Source organism: Cryptomeria japonica, chromosome 8 (assembly GCF_030272615.1).
Source record: "Cryptomeria japonica chromosome 8, Sugi_1.0, whole genome shotgun sequence".
Taxonomy (NCBI): Eukaryota; Viridiplantae; Streptophyta; class Pinopsida; order Cupressales; family Cupressaceae; genus Cryptomeria; species Cryptomeria japonica.
In genome coordinates, this window is record NC_081412.1 from 472,883,804 (window position 1) to 472,910,858 (window position 27,055).

The window sequence follows — 27,055 nt, forward strand, 5'->3', positions numbered from 1 at the left end:
GTGCGGTTGCGACGTTCTACAACACTGTTTTGCTGAGGGGTGTAGGGCATGGTTAACTGACATTTTAAGCCATTTGTATCACAGAAAGTGGAGAAAGCAGTAGAACAAAACTCCCCCCCATTATCAGACCTAAGAGTATTAATTGAACAACCAGACTCTTCTTCTACCAAGGCCTTAAATTTCTGAAATACATGAAACACCTCTGATTTCTGTTTAAGAAAATACACCCACATCTTACGACTGTAATCATCAACAAAAAGTAAGAAATACCTACACCCAGTAACAGAAGGAGTATTCACTGGACCACATACATCAACGTGGACCAACTGTAGTACCATAGATGCTCGCCACAAGTCACCATCCTTGAACGATGTCCTATGCTGCTTCCCAGCCTAACGAGAGTCACAAACTCGTTGATTCTGAGTTTGAATTTCAGACAGGCCATGTACTAAATCTTCCCGAACAAGCTGAGCAAGATAATGAATGTTCAGGTGACCATATCGTTGATGCCATAGATGGGTGATCGAGGAGGATTTTGTTGCGAAGGCATGCTCAAGAGAATCACTTGTATCCACAAGTTTGTAAAGACCATGACCCTCAATACCAACAGCAACAGTAGTTCGTGTCACACGATCAACAATCGAACACTTATGTGCACTGAAGATGACATCAAGCTGAGGAGAATACCGCATAATCAAACTCATAGAGAGAAGGTTCGGTTCCATGCCAGGAACGTAGTACACATTGAGGAATATGAGATTCCTCCCACCAGACTGTATCTGAATGTTGCCCTTACTGACAACGGTATACTCTTCACCTCCTCCAAAAATAACTGAATCGGTATAGGGAGTAAATTCTATAAACCAATCACGCCTCTGAGTCAAATGCCGAGAAGCACCAAAATCAATATATTAAGCAGAAGATTTCACATGGTCTACAAGTCTTTTAGCCATGAAGGCGTAAAAGGCAAATTCTTTTTGCTCTGTGTGTTCAGCGACATTGGCTTTAGGCTAAGAGCCCCCTCTACTTCCGTTGTTCGGAAGCTATGCGATTGCGAAAATCCTTAATCATATGACCATATTTGTGACAATAATTGCATTAAACCATCTTCTTCTTTGAACCTTCCTGTTACTGGCTGGAGCCCTTCTGCTGAGAGGACTGAGATGACTGAGATTTGCCTTTATCCTTGTGAAAGGATTTGGCTGCAAATGCTTGCTCTGAGGAGGATGAAGTGGCACTACCACCAAATTGTTGTTTCCAGTAATCCTGCTGCAGAAGTTTGGTGCACAACTCTGGAAATTTCAAATCAACATTCGTAGACGTAATGTTGAGAGTCTCTATGAAGTGCTCGTAGGATTTTGGTAGACTCTTCAAGGTTATAACTACCATATCCTCTTCCTCCATTTTCCGACCAATAGCTTCGAGCTGATCTCGAATGTCCTTAATCTTCGTGAGATGCTCCTGTAAGGACATGCATTCATCCATCATGATGGAGAACAATTGGTTCTTCAAGAAGAACACTCGGCTTTTGTTGGATGTCTCATGCAACTCCTTCAAATGCTTCCAAATTTCTAAAGCTGATTTGCCAGAAGGAATCTGAGGTAACTGATCATCTGTGACAAAGAGCTTAAGAAACATGACAGCTTCCCTATTGCGATCATCAAATTTGTCCTGATCTGATCCGGTTGCAGTAGGACCAGATTCTTTGTCCAAAACAAGATCATCAAGGCGGCGGTATTCAAAAATAATCAACATGCACTGCTTCCAGGTGTTATAATTCTTGCCATTAAATCGCAGACTGTCTTCCAACATCAAGTTGGTCAATGAAGCCATCTTGCACGTTTCCCAATGCATGGAAAACAAGAAAATCTGAAAAGGCATGAATCTGAAACAAAGGCAGAATCAAGTATAGACTTCGAAAACAAAATGAAGTATGGCTAGCACGGATTTTGAGAAAATTTTCTAGATGAACCAGAAAAAACTAACCCATATTAGCTTTCAGGAAACCCACAAGGAATCTGAAATCATAATGCAAATATGACGGCCCAAAAATTGAGGCATGGAAAACGATGCACCCAGAAAAATCTGAAGGTAACCCAATTCAGATCTTGAAAAACCCACTAAGAATCTGCAATCAAAACAAAATTTCGACTTGAACTGAAGGGCAAAACCCTAGTCGAAAATTGCATAACCCTAGGTCACTATGAAAATCGCACGTTGTGAAGGTTGCAGAGAAAAAAGATGCACAGCCGCCACGGAAATCCAGAAAACCCTAGCCGTCAGCACAAAATGCAAAGGCGATTTTAGCAAGAAATCACAGAATAGATTCAGCTCGCGTGGTTTGAGAAGGACGCAAGAGATTGAGGAGAAAATTACAAGAGACAACTCGCGATTTTATAAATCGCGTCACAAAAAAGGAGCCACTGAAAAAAAGATCGCAAAAAGAAGAAAAAACGCCAGTTCAGGCTGAAAACTCCCGTGAAGAGCACAAAGATCGTGAACGCGATTTTCAGGAAATTATTCTTTGAAAATCTTTTTACGAAAAACGTTTTTCAAAACTTCAAAATTTTCTTGAAGAGAATTTTTTAGAAAAACAAATTTTTTAAATAGAAGGCTCTGATACCATATTACAGAAAACGTGATTGGAAAAAAATTGATTGTTATTAACAATGAGCAAGAATGCTCAATAAATAGATTACAAAGATCTACTGAATAGAAAGTTTCTAAAATAAAATATATTACACGATTGAGCATTAATAACTGACTTAGGAAAATATAATATTAATAGACAAGACTGAACAGATTAAACTGGATGACTCAATGAATCTTTACAAAGATAATTCTAAGCATGACATGTAAAGCCCAAGGCTGGTGCCATGAATCACATAGAAATGGCAAATAACCCCGAACAAGAAAAGACCCATCACTCACTCATTCAATTTCAATTTGAACCTGCTAGACAATGAGAAAAGAGTTCCAAAGATGAAAAATGCATTTATTTAGTGAGTCCATTTGCAGCATTTGCAGAGGAAAGGAGGATTTTGTAGCAGTGAACACCATTTGGACAGAGAGATCTCTATTTCATCCATTTGTCACAATTGTAAGGCAAGCACTGATTTCTTTCTTTCTATATAGTTTCTTCTGAATATTTATAAGCTATTTAATACAGTGGTATGTCACTTCCTCTTGTCCATCTCTTCCTCCTGATTTTCCACCCTCAGTTATTCTTCATTTCTCCACTTTTCTCTACTCTCTAATCCTAAGTGTTCTTTACTCCTTTCTTAGAAGAAAACAACTGTTACAGCCAGAAAATAGTTTTTAAGATTTTCTTTTCTCTAACAAAACTGTTTTCCTCTCTATTATCTGGTGCTAACCCTTTTTGTTCTATATAATGGCACAGCTGCAAGAACAAAAACTGACACAGAAGCATGGCAATAAAGATCAAATAAGAGGCATGGTAACATGGTAGTATTACACTAAGCTAGTACATAGAGACACTAAACACCTCAAATTACACCTTACTTGCATGCCTAGGCATGTGTGTAACATTTTTCAATATACAGATTCCTGGCAGACAAAGGCTAAGAGGAAGAAAGAGAACGGGGCAGCATTCTCTCTTCCTACTCAATCCACTCTGATAACTACATTTTTGCTATCAGTCAAGGAAATGTTACAAGAATTCAGCTAGATTAGCATTAAATAAAGTAATATTAATCTTGTTTCTCAATTTCGCTTGGGAAAGGGAAATGGACAAGGCAACAAGACATGCAATTGGAATTTCAAACCTAAATTTTTGGTTTTCATCTGATATACCATTAAATACAAGGGTAGATATTGTTGAATTTTAAATGCTTTTCAACTACCATTCACTCTTTACGGTATAATTTTTTGGAGATTTTATTTCCATTTTCAGGCCCCTTAGTGACCAGAGATGATTAACACATTGACTCTGGCTGGTTTGGGGTAAAAAGCCCCTACTCATTATGAAATTATAGGGGTCAATGTTAGAACAAAAGCTAGCACATAGGCACGCTGATTGACCAATCGCACATATATAGAGAAAGAAGGGATGCACTAAAATATCTAAAGGTTGGAAGGAAGTACAAATCAGACACTTCAATTTCCTTATTACTTTAGCAGGGTATCTTATTTTCATCAAGTCCATTGATGATTTAGGGAAAGTGAAGAATGCTGTTTATCTACGTGGCAACATATTAGACAAAGTTGTCGTGAAGATCAAAGCTTTAAAACTCACAACTTGACAAAACTTAACAGACCCAATTTTGACACAGACTTGGCAACACACCAAAAAATCAGCAAATTAAAACAATATACTTGAATTCATTAACTCTGCAAAACGCAGCATAGGCAAGTAAATGGGTGAGTTACTCGGCTATGATATTTTCTTACATATCATGAGTTTTCAATCTATGGTGATGATAGTCATCAAAAATATTTTCCATGTAGTCACCAAGAAAAATTCTAACGCAAAGTGGCACTCAAGTATTCTCCAGATTCCTTGTTTAAGTCAACTACTTGATCAAGACTGGAGGATTTTGAGCTGGATAGACCTGTTGTAGAATGAAGGAGAAACATTCGTAAATACATCTATAACAACAGATGGATCCTCAATATTATGAGAAAGTTCACATATGCAAGAAAGCCTCTAAATCCAAGAATCACTTGATTTGCCATCACACTTACAACCTTTACAATTCCTACTAGAAGCAAAGGGTAATCTCATTAATTTATTTCTTTGTGAGAAGTGAGATTCTATGGAGAATGCAATTGAGGGGACCAGCACTTAAGTACCACATTGGGTTTTTATTAATTTTAGGCTCAAGGTGAAAAAATATTATAAATTTCAAAAATCTATTTGTTGGTGAGATGTGTGCTTCTTTGGTTTATGCAATGAAGAGGATTGACATTGATAAACCACATTTAGTTTTTTGTTAAAGCTAATTTTAGGCTCAAAGCAATCAATCTCAAAAGTTGAGTAATGAGTTGTTTGTATTCTTTCTGAATTTTCCATCTTTATTAAATACGTTTAGTTAGACATCTTTTTGGCATTGATGTCAATTCCTCTTATATCAGATGTATTGATTCCAGTGTACATTGCAGCAATCCTGAAACTACATTTTGGCAAATATTGTCCAGGCAGTCAATTGTAACAACTTCTTGCTCTTTTGAATGGTCTGTAATATAGTCGGATCTGAAAATGAATACTGTTATGTAACACAGAAATAAACATACAATGTGATCTTCATGAACAAACGCAATATCATATATTACCTGTAGCTGAAATAAGATAGTGTTCATAGTGTACAGATGGACAAACTGGTATGATTCGCTGAGAGCCATCATGAGTCAGAGACAGTATAATGAATCTTCATCGGGTATCCAGTTCAATATCATTCTTGCGAATGATCAAATGCAAGTTGTGACGCTATTATTATTCCTGAAAGATTAACTGAAATATTTGGTTGGGATTAGTTTGGTTTCAGTTTGTAACTGCTCACCATTTCGCAACTATCTCCTAAACTGACTCTTAATCCAATTTCTGTGCACTTGTTGACAGACCTTAAATAAATGATTGATGCATATGTCTTTGTCATAAACAGTTTGAACCATAAAACAGTTGCTGGGACAGTTTTAACTGTCTTAACTGGCACTTTCTCTTTATATAGGCCTTGTTTGAAGTTCGATTTGACGTGAGAGCAGTTGTTGTGCAATAAGAAAGACGGAGAATTATGATCTTGTGAGGGACGATGCAGAATATTGATCTGATTTAAAGAGAGGTATCTTCATAACATTGATGAGGTAGCAGTACTGAAAGATTGTTTTGGAACATTACTGAAGACTGTATGCTACGTTGGTGATCTGTATAAAAGTCTCTGCAAAACAAATAAAGAATATAATTCGTGTGAGAATGGATGCCTACAGGAAGTATTATTGAATAAACACTGTTTCAGATTTTTCAGGTATAACTATAACAGATTCGCAGATCTTGTTTTCTGAGTTAGACATTCCTATAACTGCATACACTATTAAGAGATTATTTGAATACAGTGACGTTATAACAGTGACAGATTGTGGAGTTGATTTTCAGATTTTTGAAATTTGACAGTATTATAAGGAGTGTTGATTGCAGGCTTTTCTCAGTACTCAGATATACTGAAATACGTTGATTATCAGTTTGATCTGTTTATTTTCAGAGCATCATTATTATAAATATTCAGACTTTTCTCTTATTTTCAGTGTATTTTTTCTTCTGTCTTGTAAAGTTTCAGATTGTCAAAGTTCATCTGTATTTGTGATCTTTGAAGAAGTTGTTGAACAAACTTTATAGCTGTATTGTTTCTGAAGTTGAAACTGTGAGACTCTTGAGTTGGTGCTCAAGCCATTGTATTGTGTATTTGGAGGGTTGGTGCTCTCATAAGGATTTTGATTGGGTTGGTACCCAAAAGATTGTAAGTGTATTAATTGTGAGGCCGGATTAGGACGGTAGATCCTAGCTGCATTTCTCACCGTGGTTTTCCCAAATTGGGTTTCCACATATATTCTTGTGCATTTTATCCTGCGTGGTTGATTTGTTTTACTTCCAGTTTCCTTATTGAAGTTTAATAAGTTTAAAGATTACTAAAGAGAAAAAGGATTGAATATACTACCAGTTCCCCCCCCCCCCACCCACTCTTGGTATCAAAGCCAGTGCTTGAAAAAGACTTAATCAGTAAGTAGATCTTGAGTATAGAACACATGGTTCGTCAGGAGGGATCTTCTTCTAATAGAGCACCATCGTTTGATGATAATAAGTTAATAACTATGCATTTTGGAATGCAAGGATGGAAAGCTATTTGTCTTCTTTCGGGTTTGATGTTTGGATGTCAGTACTTAATGGTTATACAATGCCATCAAATACTTTAACTAATCCTACAAAAAAAAGAGATTATGAGAATAATGCTAAACCTAAAAATGCTATACTTTGTGGAGTGTCTAACACTGAGTTTGTTAAAGTATTGCATTGTCAAACAGCCAAGGAGTTATGGGACAAGTTGAAGAGCATCTATGAGAGAGATGATAAGGTTAAGCAGGCAAAGTTGCAAACTTACAAAGCTAACTTTGAAAAGTTGAAAATGAAGGAAGAAGAACGAATTGCAGACTATCTCCTTAGAGTTGAGGAGTTAGTAAATGCAATTAAGGGTCTTAGAGAAGTAGTGAAAGACTCGGTGGTTGTGCAGAAAGTTTTACGATCTCTACCCTCTAGGTACGATGCAAAGATCTCTGCCATTGATGAGAGGTGATCTACATGGCATCCTAACTGTGTACGAAATGAGATTGGTTCCAAAATAAACCACTAATAGAGAGACTGCCTTCAAAGCAACAAAGAAGGCAAAAAAAGAAAGTTCAGATTCAGATAATAGCATGGAAGAAGAACTTGCATACCTGGTGAAGAAACTGAAAAGAAGTTTTGGTAAGCACAAAGGAAAGTTACCCTTTAAGTGCTTCAATTGTGGAAGAACCGGGCACTTTGCTGCTAAGCATCCATATGACAAAGATGACCAAGATAATGAGGAGGGTTTCAAAAAGAAGAATAAAGGACAATCTTCTTACAAACAACAAAACTTCTCAACAAAAAAGAAAAGTTTATGCATTAAGGAAGGCAGCATAAACTCAGAGGGCAATGAAGATTCTGGTGCAGATTCTTTGTTTATGGCAATTGGACCTATTAATGCAAATCAAAATGTTAAGGAGTTGAAAGATGATGAAGAAAGTGAAATAAGTCTTAAAGGAGAACTTTTGTGTGCCTTAGAAGAAATCAAGAGATTGAAAAGGGAGAATTCACAGCAGAAGGTGTTAGCATTAAAGGAAAGTGATACCCTAAAAAAGGAACTTGGGGAAAGGAATCATATGATCATCAACCTCAAGGTTGAAATCGAAGAAGGTAAAAGACAAACAGAAATAATCAATTCTGAACTCTTATTAAAATCTGAAAATTGTTTAAAGTTAGAAAGTGAAGTAGTCAATTTGAGGAATGAACTTAAACTAATGAAGATAGGTTTTAATAAACAAGTTAAGTTTGATAAGAGTTCAGATTTGTTAGACGAAATGTTAACCAAACAGAGGTCAAATAAGAATACATCTGGTTTCAGCTTTGAAAAAGGCCAAGTTCTAGTGACAAAGACAAAAGCAATAAATTTTTTAGAGTTAAATGACAACAGAGGTATTCACAATGGCATATTCCTACTAGAAGATTGACAACAAACAAATATTATTCTTTTCATGGTTTTTGTAATCTTTGTAACTATTTTGCTCATAAAGCAGTCAATTGCAGAGTTGTGCCACGAAGGAATGTTAATTTTATGAGTAGAAATTCTTTTGATTCTTTGAAAGATTTCAGTGTGATCTGTTTTAATTGTCTGAATATTGGTCATCAAAAAAGAGCAGGTCAGAGAACGGAGTCTTGAAGAATGAGGCAGAAAAAGTACGGAAGAAAAAGGAGAAGAAATCCATGATCGTTCAGACAGCATTGCATGCTAAGAAGGAAAATCTTTGAATAGTGGATAGTGGTTGCTCGAATCATGTGACAGGTGATAAAAGTTTAGTTTACTACTTATACTGATTGGAATGGTGGTCCAATGAAGTTTTGAGACTCGTCTTTATTTCAAATCCCTGGTAAAGGTTATTTGAGCATTAATGGTACTTTAGAAACAAATAATGTTTGGTTTGTTGATGGCCTACAATACAACTTACTTAAATGTTAGTCAAATGTGTGATAATGGATATTTTATTATTTTGTGGTCTTTAATGCTCAAGGATGTGAAATAAGGAAATCTAAGTCAGGAAAACGTGTTGCTGAAGGCAAAAGAACTGAAAGTAATATTTATGATTTAAGGGAGGTAAAAGGTAAAAAATGCATATTGGGTCAATTTGATGAAAGTTGGCTTTGGCATAGAAGATTAGGTCATGTGAATTTTGACAATCTTGTTAAAATCAGTTCCATGAATTCAGTTAGACACATGCCTAAAATTGTAAAGCCTAAAAATATTATCTGTAAGGAATGCCAACAGGGAAAGCAAATAGAATTAGTTTTAAGCCAAAAGAATATTCAAGTTTGCAGCCCTTAGAGTTAATTCATATTGATCTTTGTGGACCAACTAGAACTAGAGGATTTAAAGATGAAAATTTTTTATGCGGTTTGTGGATGATTTTTCTAGAATGACATGGGTAACTTTTCTAAAGAAAAAATCAAAGGCATTTGAAATGTTTAAAATCTTTAGAGCAATGGTTGAAAAAGAAAGTGGTTTTCAAATCAAGTTTCTTAGATCTAACAAAGGTGGTGAATTTGTTTCTAATGAATTTGATGAATATTCTGAGAAGTTTGGCATTAAAAGACAATTTTATGCAGCAAGGACACTACAACAGAATGGTATGGTCAAAAGGAAGAATCGAACAGTTAAAGAAATGGAAAGGACTCTTCTTAATGAAGCCAAAATTTCAAACAATTTTTGGGTAGAAGCTGTTCACATAGCAGTATACACTCTTAACAGAGTAGAGTTGAGACCCAATAGTAAGAAAACCCCTTTCAAACAAATTTTGGGTAGAAGTTGTTCACATAGCAGTATACACTCTTAACAAAGTAGAGTTGAGACCCAATAGTAAGAAACCCCTTAGGATCTTTGGTATGGCAGACCTGCTTTTGTTAAGTATTTTAAAGCCTTTGAAAAGATGTTTTATTAGATGAGATGAAGATAATTTGGGAAGTTTTGATCCTAGATGTAATGAGAGTATTTTTCTTGGTTACTCTACACATAGCAAGGCTTACAAATGTTATAATACTAGATTGGAAAGTGCTAATGTGAAAGTGGATGAAATTGTGCAGAAAGATAACTCTGAAGAACCTATTGTAGGCAAGGAATCTGAAAATGTTGCTACTGAAAATAATGCTTTTGAACATGATAGTGTTGAAACACATTCTGAAGATGGTGGTGAAGGCCCCCTCAAAATTTGTAAAGAAAAACCATCCCGAGTAGCAAATCATTGGTCATATAGATGATGGTGTTCAAACACGAAGAAAAGTTGCCAAACATTGTAATGAAGAGGTATATCTTTCTTTGATTTCTGCATTTGAACCTAAGTCTTATAATGAGGCCAGTATTGATGAAAATTGGGTTAATGCAATGAAAGAAGAATTAACCCAGACATAGAAAAACAAAACATGGGAACTTGTACCTAGGCTTGCTGATAAAAATGTAAATGGTGCTAAATGGGTTTTTAGAAACAAGTTGAATGAAGATGGCAAGATTGTTAGAAACAAACCTAAACTTGTATGCAAGGGATATGCACAGATTGAAGGCATTGACTTTGAAGAAACATTTGCACCTGTAGCGAGATTAGAGGCTATTCGTATGTTTTTGGCATTTTCAGTTCACAAATAAAGTCTAGCAAATGGATGTTAAATCCGCATTTCTAAATGGATATTTGGAAGAGGAAGTTTACATGGAACAACCAAAAGGCTTTGTATGTGCAAGTAAAGAAGATTATGTGTGCAAGTTAAAAAAGGCCTCGTATGGTCTAAAACAAGCTCCTAGGTCTTGGTACTCCAGGTTGGATCAACAACTTCTTCAACAGGGTTTCAGTAGAGGTAATGCAGGTAGCAATCTATATTTCAAGTCAATTGGTGATCATGTCTTTGTGGTAGTAGTTTATGTTGATGACATTGTTTTTGGTGGTGATGATAATGTTTGCAAAGATTTTGCCACCCAAATGCAAACACAATTCAAAATATCTATAATAGGAGAGCTTTCATTTTTTCTTGGATTGCAAGTGTCTCAGTTGGATGCAGGTATATTTCTCTCTCATACTAAATACACCAAAGAGATGCCTAAGAAATTTCAAATGGAGGATTGCAAACTTATCAGTACACCAATGATCATGGATTGTAAGTAGACTAAAAATGATGATTCACTACACACAAACCAGACAAAATATAGGTCTATGATTGGTATTTTAGATTTCAATATGCTCCTAAGGTCTCTCATCTTAATGCAATTAAAAGTATTTTTAGATATCACTATTAATTATGGTTTATGGTATCAATGAACACTAGAGAGAATTGATCTTTAAATGCATTTCAACTCGACAAATTTCAATTTTGGTAAATGCCCTGAAGGGTTTTTTGAAGCCACATGGGGGACCCACTTGTGCCACCCTCTTTCACCTTGTCTCTTTATATTGATGAATAACACATTGAAGAAAAGCATCTATCTTTCCCATGTTGATGGTGACTAGAACAGAATCAAGGAAACAAAGTACATAGAAGCTTTCGCCCATTTACAGTTAATGGATGTCACCATACGTTTTGGTGAAGCTAGCATTCTTAAGGCAAAGTAATAAAAACTATCCTCTTTGCCAATATTGCAACCTATAGTTAGGAAATCAATGAAGTCAAATCGATGGTGTTTTTTTCTAATCTCTCCAAGATTGCAAAAATGAATTACAGGTGTTTTGAGATTTCACAAAGATACTCTTTTTAGAAAATGCTTGGGTGTCACCTTATTTGTGGGGTCTTGTAAAGACTCCCTCTAGCCTCCCCCTGTTGAGGCATCAAATATAGATTGGCATCATGCTGAGGCAAGTGGTTGAGTTTTGTAGAAAGAATCACTATGATTAAATTGGTACCTCAAAGCTCTACAAATCATAGTAGAGTTGTTGAACAAAGCAATTTCCATTGAAAAAAGGCACTGCAAATATTATGAATCTTAATTTTCATAATCTAGCACTTAGTGGGAAGCTAGCATGGAATATTTTTGCAAAAAAGGACTTGCTATGGACTAGATTAATGAGGAAGAGTTTTTAGATTCAATGGATGAGAAAGAATCTTTGTTGTCACAAAACCTTGCACCCTTGTTGAGCTATCAGCTCAACAACCTTGTGAAACATGGAAACAACCCCGTAGTGTGGGACCTTGCACAAGGGGGTTGAATCTCCGGAGAAGGCCGGTTTCCTTCTCAATCCAAGTGCAGGTGTTGAACCAACTCAACGCTCCAAATCTTACTCCTAAACCTATCCTAACAGCTTGCAGAGGAAAAGGGAAGAGAGAAATGCTTAAAATGAAAGGAGGTGATGCACCAAGATAAGAGATGTTTCTCTCCCCAGCCGAAATGGAACAAAGAATCAACTAAAATACCCAGGACATGCACAAACTTCAGTTGCATGAATGACCTCAACGCACGTATGGAGGTTAGAACTTGCTGAATATCAAGAGGGGAGAAAGTTTCCCACAAGTCACACCCAGAAACAGGTTAACACAACATATATGTGAAAGAAAGCCACAAACATACACTTACAATGAAGGTAAGAACACACACACAACATACATAAGTTGAAGTAAGGCAAGAATGATGATTTCAATTCATTATAAGGCCAATGGCCAAACTTACAGTTACAGAAATGCAAGAATAATACAAGTCTTTAAGAGAAGTGAAAGAGCATAGAATAGCTCAAGCCAACATGCAAAGAACCCTTTACAATGAGGCATAACAACCTTATCTAGAAAATTGGTTGCATAGGAGAGACCATTGGTCAAGGAAGAGAAGCCTTGACCCTTGTTTGTGCAAGGAATGTCAGTCAGGGAATGGAGGGAAGTGCATGCACCTGACATTGTGTACATGCAAGCAACCTGGCCATACCCTGACAACACAATCCCAAGAAGAAAGGACTCCCAGAAGGTGGATTGCTTGACATTCCAAAGTCAAAGCATGCAGGCCTAACATAAATAACCACAAATAAGCATGGCCCTATACTTCTCCTAATGGAAATCCTGCAAAAATCATTAAATGCACCCCTGTAGCTCCACGAAAGAAGATGTACAAGTCGCAAGAGTTGTCGGGGTTGAAGACTTAGGAAGTTGGGAACTTGGGGATTCCGGAGTTCCGGGGTTGAGGACTTACGAACTTGGGAACCTGGGTTGAGGACTTAGGAACTTGGGAGCTTGGGTTTCGACAAGACAACAATTCATACTTCATGATTCCATTGTTTTCTCTTTGATGAGTTGAGGCAGCGCTGGTCCATAGAACATATCTCTGATCGGTTCTCACTGATGGACCAAGGGTGTCATAAAATGACAACAATCTTCACAACCAAGAATTCTCCATTGGTCTCACATATAGGGAACTTTATCATTAAGAGCAAATATTGTCTCTGATTACCTTACATGGAAGGTCAAAAATAGGAGAAAGGCAACCTTTTAGATTAATTCTTGGAATGGTCATTAGCTATTAAATGAGAGAACGCACATTAATGAGTTCTGGAAAATGTGTTCTTACCAATGAGGCCTAAAAGTAGCAAATTATATCCAAATTCATTTTGCTAATTGAGTCAAGGTAAGAATATGGAAATTTTTGCATCTACTCCCAACTCCTAATGAACGACTCAAGACATTCACCTCAATTTTGACTAGCCAAAGGATTCGTCTTTACAATAAAGAGGATGAACTTTGTTGGTCATGTTCTAAAAGTGAGTCTTACATCGTCAAAGTTGCCTATGAATCTCTCACAAGTTTTTTGGAGGATCGATATTGGCCAGCAAACAAGTGTTTGTGTAAGGATTGTTTGCCCAAAGTCATAGCATTTACATGGGCAACTATGAAGAGGAAAGCCCTAATAGGAAATAGATTACAAAATATTGGCTTACCAAGCCAGCATAGATGCAATTGTGTATGCAAGAGGAAGAAACAAATGAACAGTGGTTCAACAATTTCTCATTCGCTTAGTGGTGTTGGAAGTGGTTGTGATCATTTGAAATGGTCTTTTAATCTCTTGGACTCTTACTGCTCCTATTCAACAAATGGCCCAACAATAATCCAAAAGCAATTCTTTCTAGCCTATATACAACAAACCTTTCATTATTAAGTTGGCACATTTGGAACGAATGCAACAACAAAAAATTTATAGGAAGGAATGAAATAGAAGAAACTTTTAAGAGAAGATATTGAATTGGGAGACTTTTCTCTCCAAATCAAAGACTACCATTTTTAAGAAGATAACTAACTAGTCATGCCTCCTCCAAGTCCAATAAGAAGAGTTCATTTACATCTTGGGATCCACACACATTGAGAATCTAGAAAGACATTTCTCTTCCTACCATTCATAGGCTTGCTAGTCATTCACTCGATTCAATTGAAAGATCTGATACAATCTCCCATAAGAATGTGGAAATTGAATTTGGATGGTGTAATGAGGGTAATCCAAGACCCTCTAGGATGGGATGCGCAATAAGAGATCACATAAGTAATCTGATTAAGGCACCTGTGAAAAAAATTAAACCTAGAATGAACAGTGAGGCAGAAGCTATGTTGCTTCTTTTAGAATTACAGCTGGTAAAAACAAGTAATTAAAACTATGTGGCGATACAAGGTGATTCTCAAGTCATTATTCTGATTCTTAGAAATTGCCACTTGGGTTAACTTGAAGATTAACAACATTCTAAGTGAAATATGGCCAATACTGTAGCCTTTTTGTGATGCCCACCTATTCCTTGCCCTGAGATTTTGTATTTATCATTGCTTTATGTATTTTGAGATACTATATGATCATATTTTGATGCTTATTTGATGTATGTGAGATATGCTATGCTTCGGCTATATATTGAGCAAGAACGCTTGACATGTGTGTTGAGTGGTTATAGGTACAAGGTTATTTCTTCACCTAGATATACCTGTATGAATTATTCCCCAACGGTGGTTATTTCAGAGATGTCACACTAAATTATTCAATCGGAATAATCAATCATACTCAAGAGTATGAGATGCGTTGTGAATGACTGGTGTTAATCCGGACCCAAATTAGACTTGATTTTGAAATCTGATATTGTTGTAAAACACTAGTATATGCATGAGTTAAATGATAGTTTAAATTTCTCGTTGGTCATAAATAAAATTGATGAGTAAAAAGAATGCATTTTCTATTGAATGTTTAGTTTCCGTGAAATTGGTAAAATAAGGGATAAATTAATTGTGTAAGGAATATCTTGTCGGATAAGAGTCAATTGTCTATTAAATATGGTAATAAAATATTGTGAGCTGTTCATTTTAACTCAATTGCTTGGGAAGAAAATAATAAGGAAAAATAAATAAAGTGAAAAATAAAATAAATAAAGAAATGAAAATGGGTTAAGTTTGAACAAAAGGAAAAAGACAGTTGCTTTTGGATTATTCATTATTTTGAAGGAAACTGCTATCAAAAGTCCAAGAAAAATTAAAGATTGGGATCATTTGAATTGAAAAGGATTGGATTCTAGATTGGTTGCAATAGGAAAGGGAATTTGAATGTTTTGGGTGTGTTCTCCATCTCACATTTGGAAAATTCCGAGTTTTTCCTTGATTGTTGTGTCTTTAAAATTGAGGTAATCTTCTCATTTCTCCTCCTTTTGTTTATGGTTTTGTATGCAGATGCCATGCTCATTTGGTAGCGTGGAACAACCGTTGGGGATTTGAGAATCTTGTGAGGAGATCCAGGATCATGATTGATCTTGTAAAAGTTTTTATGCATTTATTTCTATATAGTACAATGTTGCAAAAGTGTAATTTAAGGACACTTGAGTCCTCACATCTTTTAATAATGTATTTATTTGACCTCCTTGGTGGGTGGATCATAAACGGACCACATAAGTGGTACTAGTGTTAAAAAATGTTTTTACATGTCTCAGTGTTGGAGCCAAGCACACATGCTATCATGTATGATTTTTAAACTTTATTCTCATTTGATAAAATGAACTTAGAGCACCTTCATTTGGGTTTTAAAAAGAATACAAGTTTAGATAACACGAAACCAAAAATCAAAAACTATAGGATTCCTTTGTGTCCTTAAGTGTGTTTTGTTGTAGGGATGCCTAGTTTAGAGGCCATTTAGGGTCCCTTCAGTGGTGTTGGAGTGGACGAAGGTGTGGAAACACAATTTACCCTTCATCCCTTGTATCTTGGATCTCATGCTGGAGTTTGTGAACATTCTCCAGCCCTTGGTATTCTTCTCCTTCATGGGCTGGTGTGTCTTGTGACCAAATGGTCTAGGATAATTGTGAACTTTGGGTCGTTTTCATTATTTTTAAAGTCTAATTCTTGGTGTATGTCCTTGTTTGTAGTTCCTAAGGGTTTTGCATGTCTTGAGAACCAAACCTTGGCTTGGGTTTGCTCGTGAATCAAGACACCTAGCCCAAGGGACCAAGACTATAGCGCTTATCTAGGACTACAACACTTGTCTTGGACTCCGACACAAAATCAAGACTACAATGCTAGACCTGGACACCTGCAGCTAGGTACTAATGTCCCCTATGGGTGCTAGTGTACTTTGGTGTCCCATTTTCTGGCGTTTCATTGGTTGTTGAGTACTCCAGCCATTTCATGAGCTTGTTTACGAAAGTTTGTTCCCCTTGGCTTGAGAAGAATGTTGTTGCTCGTAAGCAACCTATCATTGTTCCAGTTTGTGGAGGGCTTGTACCTCCCAATAAGGCAACCCCTTGTGAAGTTTGCCCTTGTGTTAGTTGTTTAAGTGGATTATTGAGAGGATTAGATGTAAATGTTATCCTCATCCTACTCTCCTCACCAAGAATAGGTGATTGAATCATCTAGTCAAGATGTGTTAACTCTTTGTCGTTCATCCATCTGCAAAGGTTTTGTGGTATCGTAAGGGTTGTACAAGTCTCTTGATGTAGATTTGAGGTAGATGCTTCCTTCATCCTACCCTGGTGTTATGTTTGCAAGAGAACGTGATCATGGGTTAGTATTTGATCATCATTTGGGTGTCGTCCTCCTCTTATAGGTTCATCATGATGGTTTCATTGCACAATTGGTAAGACTTCCGCTAGTGCCACCTTGCTTGTAGCTATGGTGAAGTTATTCTTGTGGTTAGTGCCTTTGTGTGATTGTGCATCACACGACACTTGTGTGCACGTTGTTGTGAAAGTGCAACATGTTTTAGATTAGGGGAAAAACAGATTTTGAAGGGACCCAAAACCCTTTACAACCAAAAAAAGATAAGAACTGGAATCCTCAACCAGAAATTTGTCCGAATAAAAGGAACAAGAAAGCAACAGACAACCATGGGTAAAAAGGACACCCAAAACCAAAAACAACAAAGCTGCAGAAAGAACAACCTGCAGCCAACCAAAAACCATCCCCTACCCAGAAACCATAAAGGTTTACATTTAGAATTGCTCTTATCAGATCGGAGAGTCATATCGAAAAAAGGCTTAAAGGACTTAGTTTTTTTGCCCTTAACAGAAATCCATCCCTTCTCCACTTGAGTTGCTTAACATGCCAATCCAACGCACCAAAATCCTAAGAAGGAGAGCTAGCAGCCGCTGTCTCAACCTCACTAGAACCAACGACAGCAAAGGCAAAACCCTAGCATCACCAATCAGCCCCAGTCCGACAGACACAGCCTCACCAGAACCAGCAGACGGCAAAACCCTAGCATCAGCAAGCAAGTCAGCAGATTTGGTAAAAACAGGAGTACTAGCCAAATCATTATCACCAAAACAAGCCTCCTAAGTCTCCTTCACACGAGAGACATCAGGAGACACGTGCACAGTTTCAACAGCCCCACCAAGAGAGACAACCGGAGGGGATGCCTCAAGATCCTGTGGTTCCAAAGCAACCACCTCTCAGAAAAACTCCTAGGTTGATCGGGTAACTTCGACACCGTATAATGTTGTATCGATGCGCCTTTCCACCATGTAGCCTTAGTTGCCTTATTCTCAAATCCACAATGCTCAACAGCATGCCCAGTTTTAAAACATCTTCTACATCAAAAGGGAATCCCTTCATAGTCCAAAGATTGGACCCAAGAACCCTTTGAAGAATTAAGTAAAATTTCAGCAGACAGCCCATTTGAGATATCCAAGTCAACAGGTATGCGGGCAAATGTTGAGTGGAAATATCAAAGGATTCAGCATCCACCATTAGAAAATCACCAAGGGCATCTCCCACTTCCTCTAAAAGAGAGTCATTCCATTAATGAAGTGGGAGATTAGGAAGCCGAAACCAGGTCAGAATCTTATTAAACGTTTCAGTAGAAGGGTTAAAATCAGAGTGCCATGGCTTAATCATCAACAAAAATTTATCCTCCCAGCGAAAAAAGTGATCTCATAAAAAAATTTCTCTGTCCTGGGCATTATCAAACTTTGCAACAAAAAACCCCTTAGCCATGGAGAAAATATGAACTTTACCCATGATAAGAGGCTCCCAGTGTTCTGATATCCAAGCATGCAACTGAGGAAGAGAAGGCCAAAACCCCCTAAAGCGGCAGATCACACAATGTAAAGAGAGGATAGAAGCATCATAAACAATTTCCTCTACTGTATCATCTTTCAGATTGACAGATATGGCCTTAGTAACTGGAATTAACCCACCAAACGGTCTAGGTCGAGGCTTTCAAGTCACACCAGGCCACACACCAGCAGCACTGGGACGAGAGGACACCGGGGAGGAACCCATCGCACCCAAAACCCCAGCAGGAGCATCCAAGGGCCGAGAGGCATCAGACTCCCCCTGGACATGAGAATCCACACCAAGCGTCGTCTGAGCATCGCCCTGCAGAGTCAACGCAGCAGCAAAGGAGACACGAGCAAAGGAGGAAGAGTTTGAAATTTTTTGGGCGGGAGACATCGCAAACCGTAAAAATTCTCTTGCTCAAGCGTTGGTTTTGAAAGTGCGACATGTTGTTGCATCTTCATTGCTTTAAAAAAAAAAAATTGTTCTGTTGGTTTTATCCTAGGCATGTGGCTTGGGGTATTACGCTTTTGAATTGTGCAATCAATCGTTGTTATAAAGAAGGAGGTAAAGTCACAAATCTCCTTTTCTAATCAAGAAATTGATCAAAATAATCATTAGCAGTAAAGTGGACACATAAACCAGTTTTAGGAAGATTTGGAGCTTGCTAGATGTAAGCACCACCATATCACAATTAAATCATCAATGCACGTGTATGTGAACATCACATGGCATTGGTGTAGGGTAATAGGGATACTTTCTGAATTCTTGACAGTTCTTATTTTAGTATCCAGTCTCCTGATTTCGTATTTCAGTTGTTGAAGCAGAATTTAGGAACTGGCTGATAGGAATACATGTATAGTAGTCTAGTGTATATCAGGTTCTATCACCATAAATCTGGTTTCCCGGGCTAACTATCATGGCAGGTTTTGAAAATGTAATTTTTTATATACTTTGATTGAACAGGAGAGTGCCCTTACCCCTCACTTGACTAGTAAATATTAAAGTGAGGAGTAAGGGCACCCTCCTGTTCAATAAAAGTATATAAATAATTACATTTTCAAAACCTATCATGATAGTAGTTAGCCAGGAAAACCAGACTTACAGTGATAAAACATGATAATGGAATTTATCTCACTAAAGTAAAGCTGTATTTTTACTAAAAAGGAAGTCAAGAAAATTAAAATATGTCACTCGCATAAGCTTTAATCATAGATATATTCAACAGAGAAAGAAATAAATAGATTATATATTTAAATGAAGCCGAGAAAATATGTCTCTCACATAACTTTTAATCATAGATATATTCACAAAGTGATATTGTGAATATATCTATTTCTTGGCTTCTTTTTTAAGTAAAAAATACAGCATTACCTTAGTGAGATAAATTCCATTATCCATCAGCTAAATAGATTAGATTTATGTGAGATAATTTCAGCAATCCAGCGAATTAAATTACAAACAAATTACCTTTCAGGCAATTCAATACCCTGTTTCTCCAATTCCTCCTTCAGTTTTTGCAAGATATTGCGTTGCTTCACATTTTCCACAATTTCCATCTGGTCCCTAGCAATTAGGGCATCAAATCATTGTCATATTGTTAGTCAGATATATGTCTTGAATACAGATAAGTCCCCATAAATTATAGTCAGCAACTAATAATGATATTTAAATATTAGAAAATAAGAAAAGTACCTAAACAAATAACTATTTGACATGGCATTTATGACACTTCTACAATCTCAAATACATAGATTGCCTTGTATTGCCAAATGCATAGCAAGGGTTTTTCAAAAGAGGAGTCTAATAAGTGTACAGCAAAAAGCATCTTTCTAAAGGTAAGATACTATACTTTATTGTGATATGTAAAATGGTTTGTACTATCACATCAAATTTTTGTTGCAGATTATCTATTTTCTTTAGGCGAAAATCTAATTTGGAATGTTATTTCTTTCTTGCCATATTCCCAGCTCATCCAAACATGATTAATGAACAGTGCAGAATTAATTGTAGACATTAGGTTTCCACAGTCCATGTAGATGTGATTTGAGCTTCTGAATTTGGATGTGTATATCTTTTTTCCATCAACATGTCAAATAATCCTCTATGACTCATCATCAGGATAAAGAGCTACAGAAGAAAATGATGAATCATAAAGTATGATTTGAAACATCGATGGAAAAAGGTTTACATGGTCAAATCCGGAAGCTCAAATCACAGCTGACAACTAAATTATATATGCAATCATCATACTGTAACCACAACAAAACCCATTATCATTTCTTGCCAATATACAACTTCCAAGTTGTCATATTTTCTTCATTTCCTTGTGACCTAACCCTTTCTTCTGAACTTATTTGAAGCAAACTTATATCCTATGGTTCAGATTGAGAGTAACATCCTACCTTTCACCAACATCTATTTGTTCTGTACAAACTGAATCTGAAGCTGTCGAATTATCAGCTTGTGTTTCTGTAGAGTGCTCCAGCTCCTCAGGCGAACCTACAAAAGCTGTAGCAATTGACAGACATAACAATGGTCCTGTAAATTCCTGCAATATTCACATCAAACATCAGAAAAAGAGTAACTGTCAAGCAACAGGGTACTCCTACAAATGAACTGTCTATATCATTAATTGCATCTTATCTTCAGCAATAGCATTTTGGGAGTCTTGCTCTAAGATAAATGTAGCATTGACCATAACTGTACTGCTGCCTGATGAACCAGTTAACTGTTGACTGTTGACAGTTTTGACTTCTTAAGTCCATCATGGACCATAATGACACTGTTGACTGATAGAAGACTACAGCATAGATTTTACTTTTGCTGTTTGACTAGGCAAATCAATTGACTTTAGCCAGGTTGGCTATCGTGCTGAAGTGAATGTACACACTTTTAAGAAATGAAATATATGGTTATTGATGAAATAGACTCTCATTACTAAGTTGGTTTTTAAAACAAATGTACTTAGAATTATTATATCCTTATTTGATATGGATTAATAGTTATACGAAATATGGTGCTTCACTTAAGTAGTGCAAGGTCCAGTCGAGCATATGTGGATCATTTGTTATAAAATGTCTCTTGTCACTCATTGTAGGTTCAAATCGTGTATGCCATGTCCCTGGTAAGTGATATCAGCTTGTGCTGGGGCAGGGAAAATTTTAAGAGATGGAAAACTTTTATAGGAGTAGAACATCTAGCAAATCCTTCTATCTCAAGATGAAAAATAAGTGGCATACATTATAGGCCTATTTCTAAGCAAAACATAATATTTACTATGAATAGTTGTAAATTTGGTAAATCTATTAACTAGTTGCAAGGATCAGCTCCAGTAGTTCATGTTCCTCTGACAGTCGTGGGTTCACTTACAGTAACTACTGTTCGTAATGATTGATCCCAAGACCTAAATTAGACAACCCGTACCCCAAAGGGTTGATATGAGGCCTTATTAAAGGTATTTCATGAACCTTTCATTGTGAATTTATAGTTGCACAAACTTGTGTTTATTAAATTGAATTGATATTAAATTGGTTTGCTTGTTTATGTTTGATTGAGTTTAATGGAGAACATAAAATTGATCGAAGTCTCAAATTAGTGATAGTAATGTTACAAGAAAAACAAATCACTAGAATTAAAAGAATGTGTCCACTCTATGTATAGCTGTTACAAAATTAGATTACCAGAATGAAATGAAAGGCGAACCAATAGACATTTGCTTCAAAATTACTCTACACAAATTGAATGGAAGAAAATTAAAATGCATAGTTCTTTTTGGCTCTTTTCAATATTTGGAAAACCACAAGACAAAAAAAAGTTATCTTTTGCATCATGCAAAGAAACCAATACAAGAAATCAAGGAATATGGGCTATAAATTTGCTGATGAAAAGACATTCATGGGCTACCTGCTGTAAATGGTGGAACAAAGATACACAAAATTCAAATATTCTATCTTGTGCTTCATCCTACACTTACCAGAAATCAAAAACAATCCCTGTACTATCAGCAGGCAAAGGGTCAAAAAATAAATGTCACTAAACCCAGTGTCATTTTTACCAATGTCCACATTACAGATAAAAGGCTACTCTCAATATCAAGGTATACAAAGGATTTCATACCATAATTACCATGGATTCACAATTCATTGAAAAGCAACAATAACCACTGTTTCTCTGAGTTTCAAGGACAGGGAGACAAATTTTGGGTATAGAAACAAAAGAAAACAGAAAAAGAAAATCTAGATTTTGGGGACAACAGAGGGACAACTTTTTAGACAATATTAAAACTAATACAAATAAATCAAAATACGTAGAAATAACATAGACAAACCAAAAGAAACTAAAATTTAAATAAGTACAACGACTATTGTTATCAACAATTCATTGATTCCATAATCCATCTAATAGACTTATAATCATAGACATTACATGACATGATTTATAAGCAAAGATGCCAAAAATAGAAATGTTGCCTCATGCATAGTACACAAGCACATTGAGCAACAAGCTTAGAGCCTTATTATAGACTGTCCGTATACATTTTCTTGCCTTCATCAAGATTCTAGCTAGTGTGAAGCTGAACATCAGCATGCAAAGGAATTTTCTATGTCAAAGCACTGAGGCATTCAAACACCCCTGGTAGCCGAGAAAGATATCAACAAAAACAAACAGAATGTTGAGCTGAACGTCAAAAGCATTTGAAACTTCAATCTTTCTCTAGCAATGTAATTAGCATGAAGCTAAGACAATACAAGCCTTCTCCTTGGGCATGCATAATCAGAATAAAATATATGACCAACCCTCTTCGAGACCCCCTCAACTGCAACTGGCAGTCACATTTGGCAGCCACTGTAAAGCTTATTGAAATAATCGTGTTCAATTTTACTCAGGGGACTACTTGAAAAAACAAAACAAAACAAAATTTAGATTCAAGTTTAGTGAAGACCATTGGAACACTCGCACTCCTTTGGTTAATCCAGCCATACCCTTCAACACAAGGGTTCATCACTGTCCCAAACTAGACCATTGATATGGATAATGTTAGAGTAATCTTTTATTAGCTAATAATTATTTATTTAATTATTAGTCTATTATACTCTATGCTTAAGCTAAACTTAGGAATCTTATAATTCTTTAGGGTTTTCTCCTTTAGGGTTTCGAGTATCCTTTTATAAGTATTCTCTCTTTGTATTTTCATAACTGTTGTAATTATTGAATTGCATTTTTGTTGCACAATCAATATGACTCCTCTTTTTTGGATCTATGAATTCTGGCCTCCATAGCTTTTTTGCTTCTCTCCTTCTGTGACAGGTTTGCATGCAGGTGATCTTTGGGAGCTGTAGAGTTGATTTTTCCTCAACTCCAATAGATAACACTCAAAAGAAGTCAAATTTCAAGCTTTTCCAGCCTCAAAATATAAAAATAAAAGTTGAAAAAAAATATAGTTTTCAGACAAAATAATGTGGTAGTTTAAAAAACAACAGTCGTGGAAGAATGTATCGCTCCTTCAGTGTATTGGGTAATAAACATGGACTCCTCCAATTCAAGGTAAAAAATGTTTAACTCCAAAGCACACTACCAGAGTGTTTAAGTTCCCCATCAATGCACCTTTGATTCATTTGCTAAGCAAGGACATCGTCATTTATCCTTATATCAGCATCTACAAATCTTACTCTCTTTGTCACACCCTAGAAAAAGAAGGTTGAATATCAACAGAGACATTAAATGTAGCTCGATAAGAAGATCTGGATCACCCTTTGCAGATTTGCACTTACAAGAACATTATTTATTGCACTCGAGAGAGATTCAGAAAAAACACAGAACTAAGGTAACTGCAAAGTTTCAGGCAAGAATTAACAAGGTGTTTATAAGTGAACGGGCTGGTGATGCAGATGATTTGTATATCTTTAAACTCCATGTTGTCATTTGAAAAGATCAGAAGTGGCCTTAAAAATCAGCAGAATCCCTCCATATTGAGTCTGCTTAGGTCATCACATCTCACTTAATCTGTGTCTTCAATGCCAACAGCTTGAAAGGTCTTTTCACCTTAATTTATTAGGCCTGTGCACACAAATCTTCATCAAATTGCAGCAGAGGATAACCCCTTAGCTCGTCACAAAGGTCATATAAGGTGATGTGAGCTACTGCAGATATAAATGTCTTTATGTGGCTAATAAAACCTTGAAGATTTATCATAGAATAAAAGATAGAAAAGCTTTCAAAACCAAATTTGCAATCATGCAGGGATATGAAATGCCTGTCACAGCCACCCACAACATTGAACCCATAAGAGTTGAAGAGAGGAAGGATACTGACATCTGGAATAGTATCCCTACCAACAAGGAACTTGCCCGCTATGTTTGTCAAGGATTTCCCTAGGCCTCTTTTATCCTAAAAGAACATGTACGTTAACACTTTTTCAAAACTCTGCTTTCTCAAATCCCACTTTCATGTTGACTAGAAAAATCTCTGAAACTGTTGACTTGTTCTACCCTGTTTCCCTCCCACAAATAAGCCTGAATAACCCTCCCCGCTTTAGTCAATGTCTAATATTCAAATGCTATGGGAAATAAAAATACTTATCCGGTTAAACCAACTCCAATCTCCAAATGCTATGGAAAATAAAAATACTTGTCTTGTTAAACCAACTCCAAATGCCATATCAAGTCATTAATACTTGTCCTGTTAAACCAACTCCAATCTCTGCTCCTCCATCCCTCCCAAGCCCCACCCTAGAGCAAGGTACCCATTCTACCCATTCCCACAATTCCACCTTGATAATATAATTGGAAATATCAATGACAGTATTGTTGATGTGTCTTTTGTACACGACCAAACACAAAATAAAATACCTAAAGGTACCTTATCCTCTCTTGAACAAAGTTTCCCGACTGCTGAAGATCTCGCCGAAGGATCAATCGGAGAAACTCCAAGGTTTTGTTATGTAGGTTCTCTACTCGTGGATAAGCTCTTCGTGGTATGATGTGATTTTGTTGGAATCACAAGGGGACTTACATTCGATGACCTGAACGTCTGATTTGTTGGAATCACAAGTCCTATTTACTAACTGGAAGATAAAGAAATGGCAAAAGATACAAGGTTCAGGAAGTCTACTCTAAGACCTAGAATGCGAGAAGATGGATGAATGAGGAGGTGGAGTCCTACTGGGCTGGGTTTCACCATTAGGTTGAACAATTCAACACCAACTCAGTGCGATCTTCTAAGGGATGTTTCAAATATGTCTAAATCGTACACCATCAGATACCGATCACCATTCAAGATAATGCATGAACAACAGAGGTGTTATGACTTGGGATTAAGCTCGTTCTATGCCAGTTGACCACACAAGGTGCTCTTACAGTCAGCAAAAGGCTAGTGGTTTGGACTAGGTGGATACGAGTGCATTCAATAACTTCTTTCATTCAATTTAATTATCTATCATCTAAAATGAAGATTCAACAAGAGACCATGCATATTGCAAAGAAACAACACACTTCACCATAACTTCAATGAAAATGGAGTTTATTAACAATCAATGGCAACAATTTCTTGCCTTGTCCTCCTAATCTACTCTAATTGCTATTCTATCAGCTGACTATTCACTATTTCTAACTATTCACCCACTATTACCTATTAACCCTTACAAATGAGGAGTCAGGGCTTTATATAGAGAACCCTTTACAAACAGACGGCTCTGATTGACTTAGAACCAATGGCTAGGATTACAAGATAGAAACCCTAATTAGGGTTTGTTACAACAAACTTCCTTAGCCAATTAGAAAATTACATTTCAGGAGTGAGGACCAATAAGAAGCAGGGGTAGGTACATCGAAGTTTGTGCCCCCTCCGATGAGTCAAGTACATTGAATCTGGACATGCTGAGGTGGACCAATCCGACTGGAAGAATGATGATTGGGATGCCACCTTGTCTAACGCCTGTGTCTTCGTTGATCTCCTTTGTCCCTGATGTACTTTGATGAACAACGTACCTCCTTGACTTCCATGTGCTTGATGAGACTTTCTAATCGTCAAGTCTTCCTTTTCTGGTAGCATACCTTGCCTTGAAGTGTTGGCGAAGCCTTTCTTTGTCATCTTGTGGTAGAATGAAGTTTTGAGGCTAACTTGAACTCCTTGAACACCCCTAGTCTTCCAACCCTTGAAAGCACCTTGAATCCTCCCTTTCTGCATGTGGAGTGGAACGTCCTTGATGATGATGGACTGGAAGAGGTCGTCCTTGTCCTGGCCTGGTCTTCTTTCATCTGCAAAACAAACCAAAAGATGATTAAGGACACCTAATAAATTCACTCTAACATAGCATTTTCTACCTTATATCATCAACAAGAAGACATCAAAATGAAGTTCGCTCAAGATTCTCCCCAAGAACAGGCCCTATAAGAATTTCGCTCTGGACCCTTTGGAAGGGTCAGGAGCAAAATTTGCATTCCTGGCCAATTTAGACCTCATTTCATAATTTCATAATCTTAGGCCTAGCCTTCAAATCTCTTCTCATCATAATCTCACAACTAGCCCTTTGCCTAGCTCGAACAAGGTGAAAAATAGGAGTTTCAAAGGATTTCGCCCTGGACCCTCTGGAAGGGTCAGGAGCGAAATTTGCATTTTAGGACAAAATCTTCACAACTTGTGACCACAACTCACTCAAATGCATGTCTAAGGATCCCTTTAATCTCAACCAACATCAAGCTTGATGCAAAATTGGAGAAAAATGGAGTTTTTGAGGATTTCGCTCTGGACCCTTTGGAAGGGTCAGGAGTGAAAATCTAGTTTAGGCTA

General features: G+C 36.8%; 1 protein-coding gene across 8 annotated transcripts in view; it reads right to left on the reverse strand.

Annotated features, from left to right (window-relative positions):
- The window catches only part of LOC131079523 (uncharacterized), a 174,437-nt gene that overhangs the window by 109,689 nt on the left and 37,693 nt on the right, over positions 1-27,055 (reverse strand). For 7 of the 8 annotated variants that reach the window (XM_058017496.2, XM_058017491.2, XM_058017494.2 and 4 more), the window contains 2 exons: positions 20,671-20,816; positions 19,736-19,831 (listed from right to left, as the gene is read on the reverse strand). In XM_058017496.2, coding sequence (XP_057873479.1) covers positions 19,736-19,831; positions 20,671-20,816 — 242 coding nt within the window. The remainder of the gene's footprint in view (positions 1-19,735; positions 19,832-20,670; positions 20,817-27,055) is intronic. The other variant, XM_058017498.2, reaches the window with a different exon arrangement.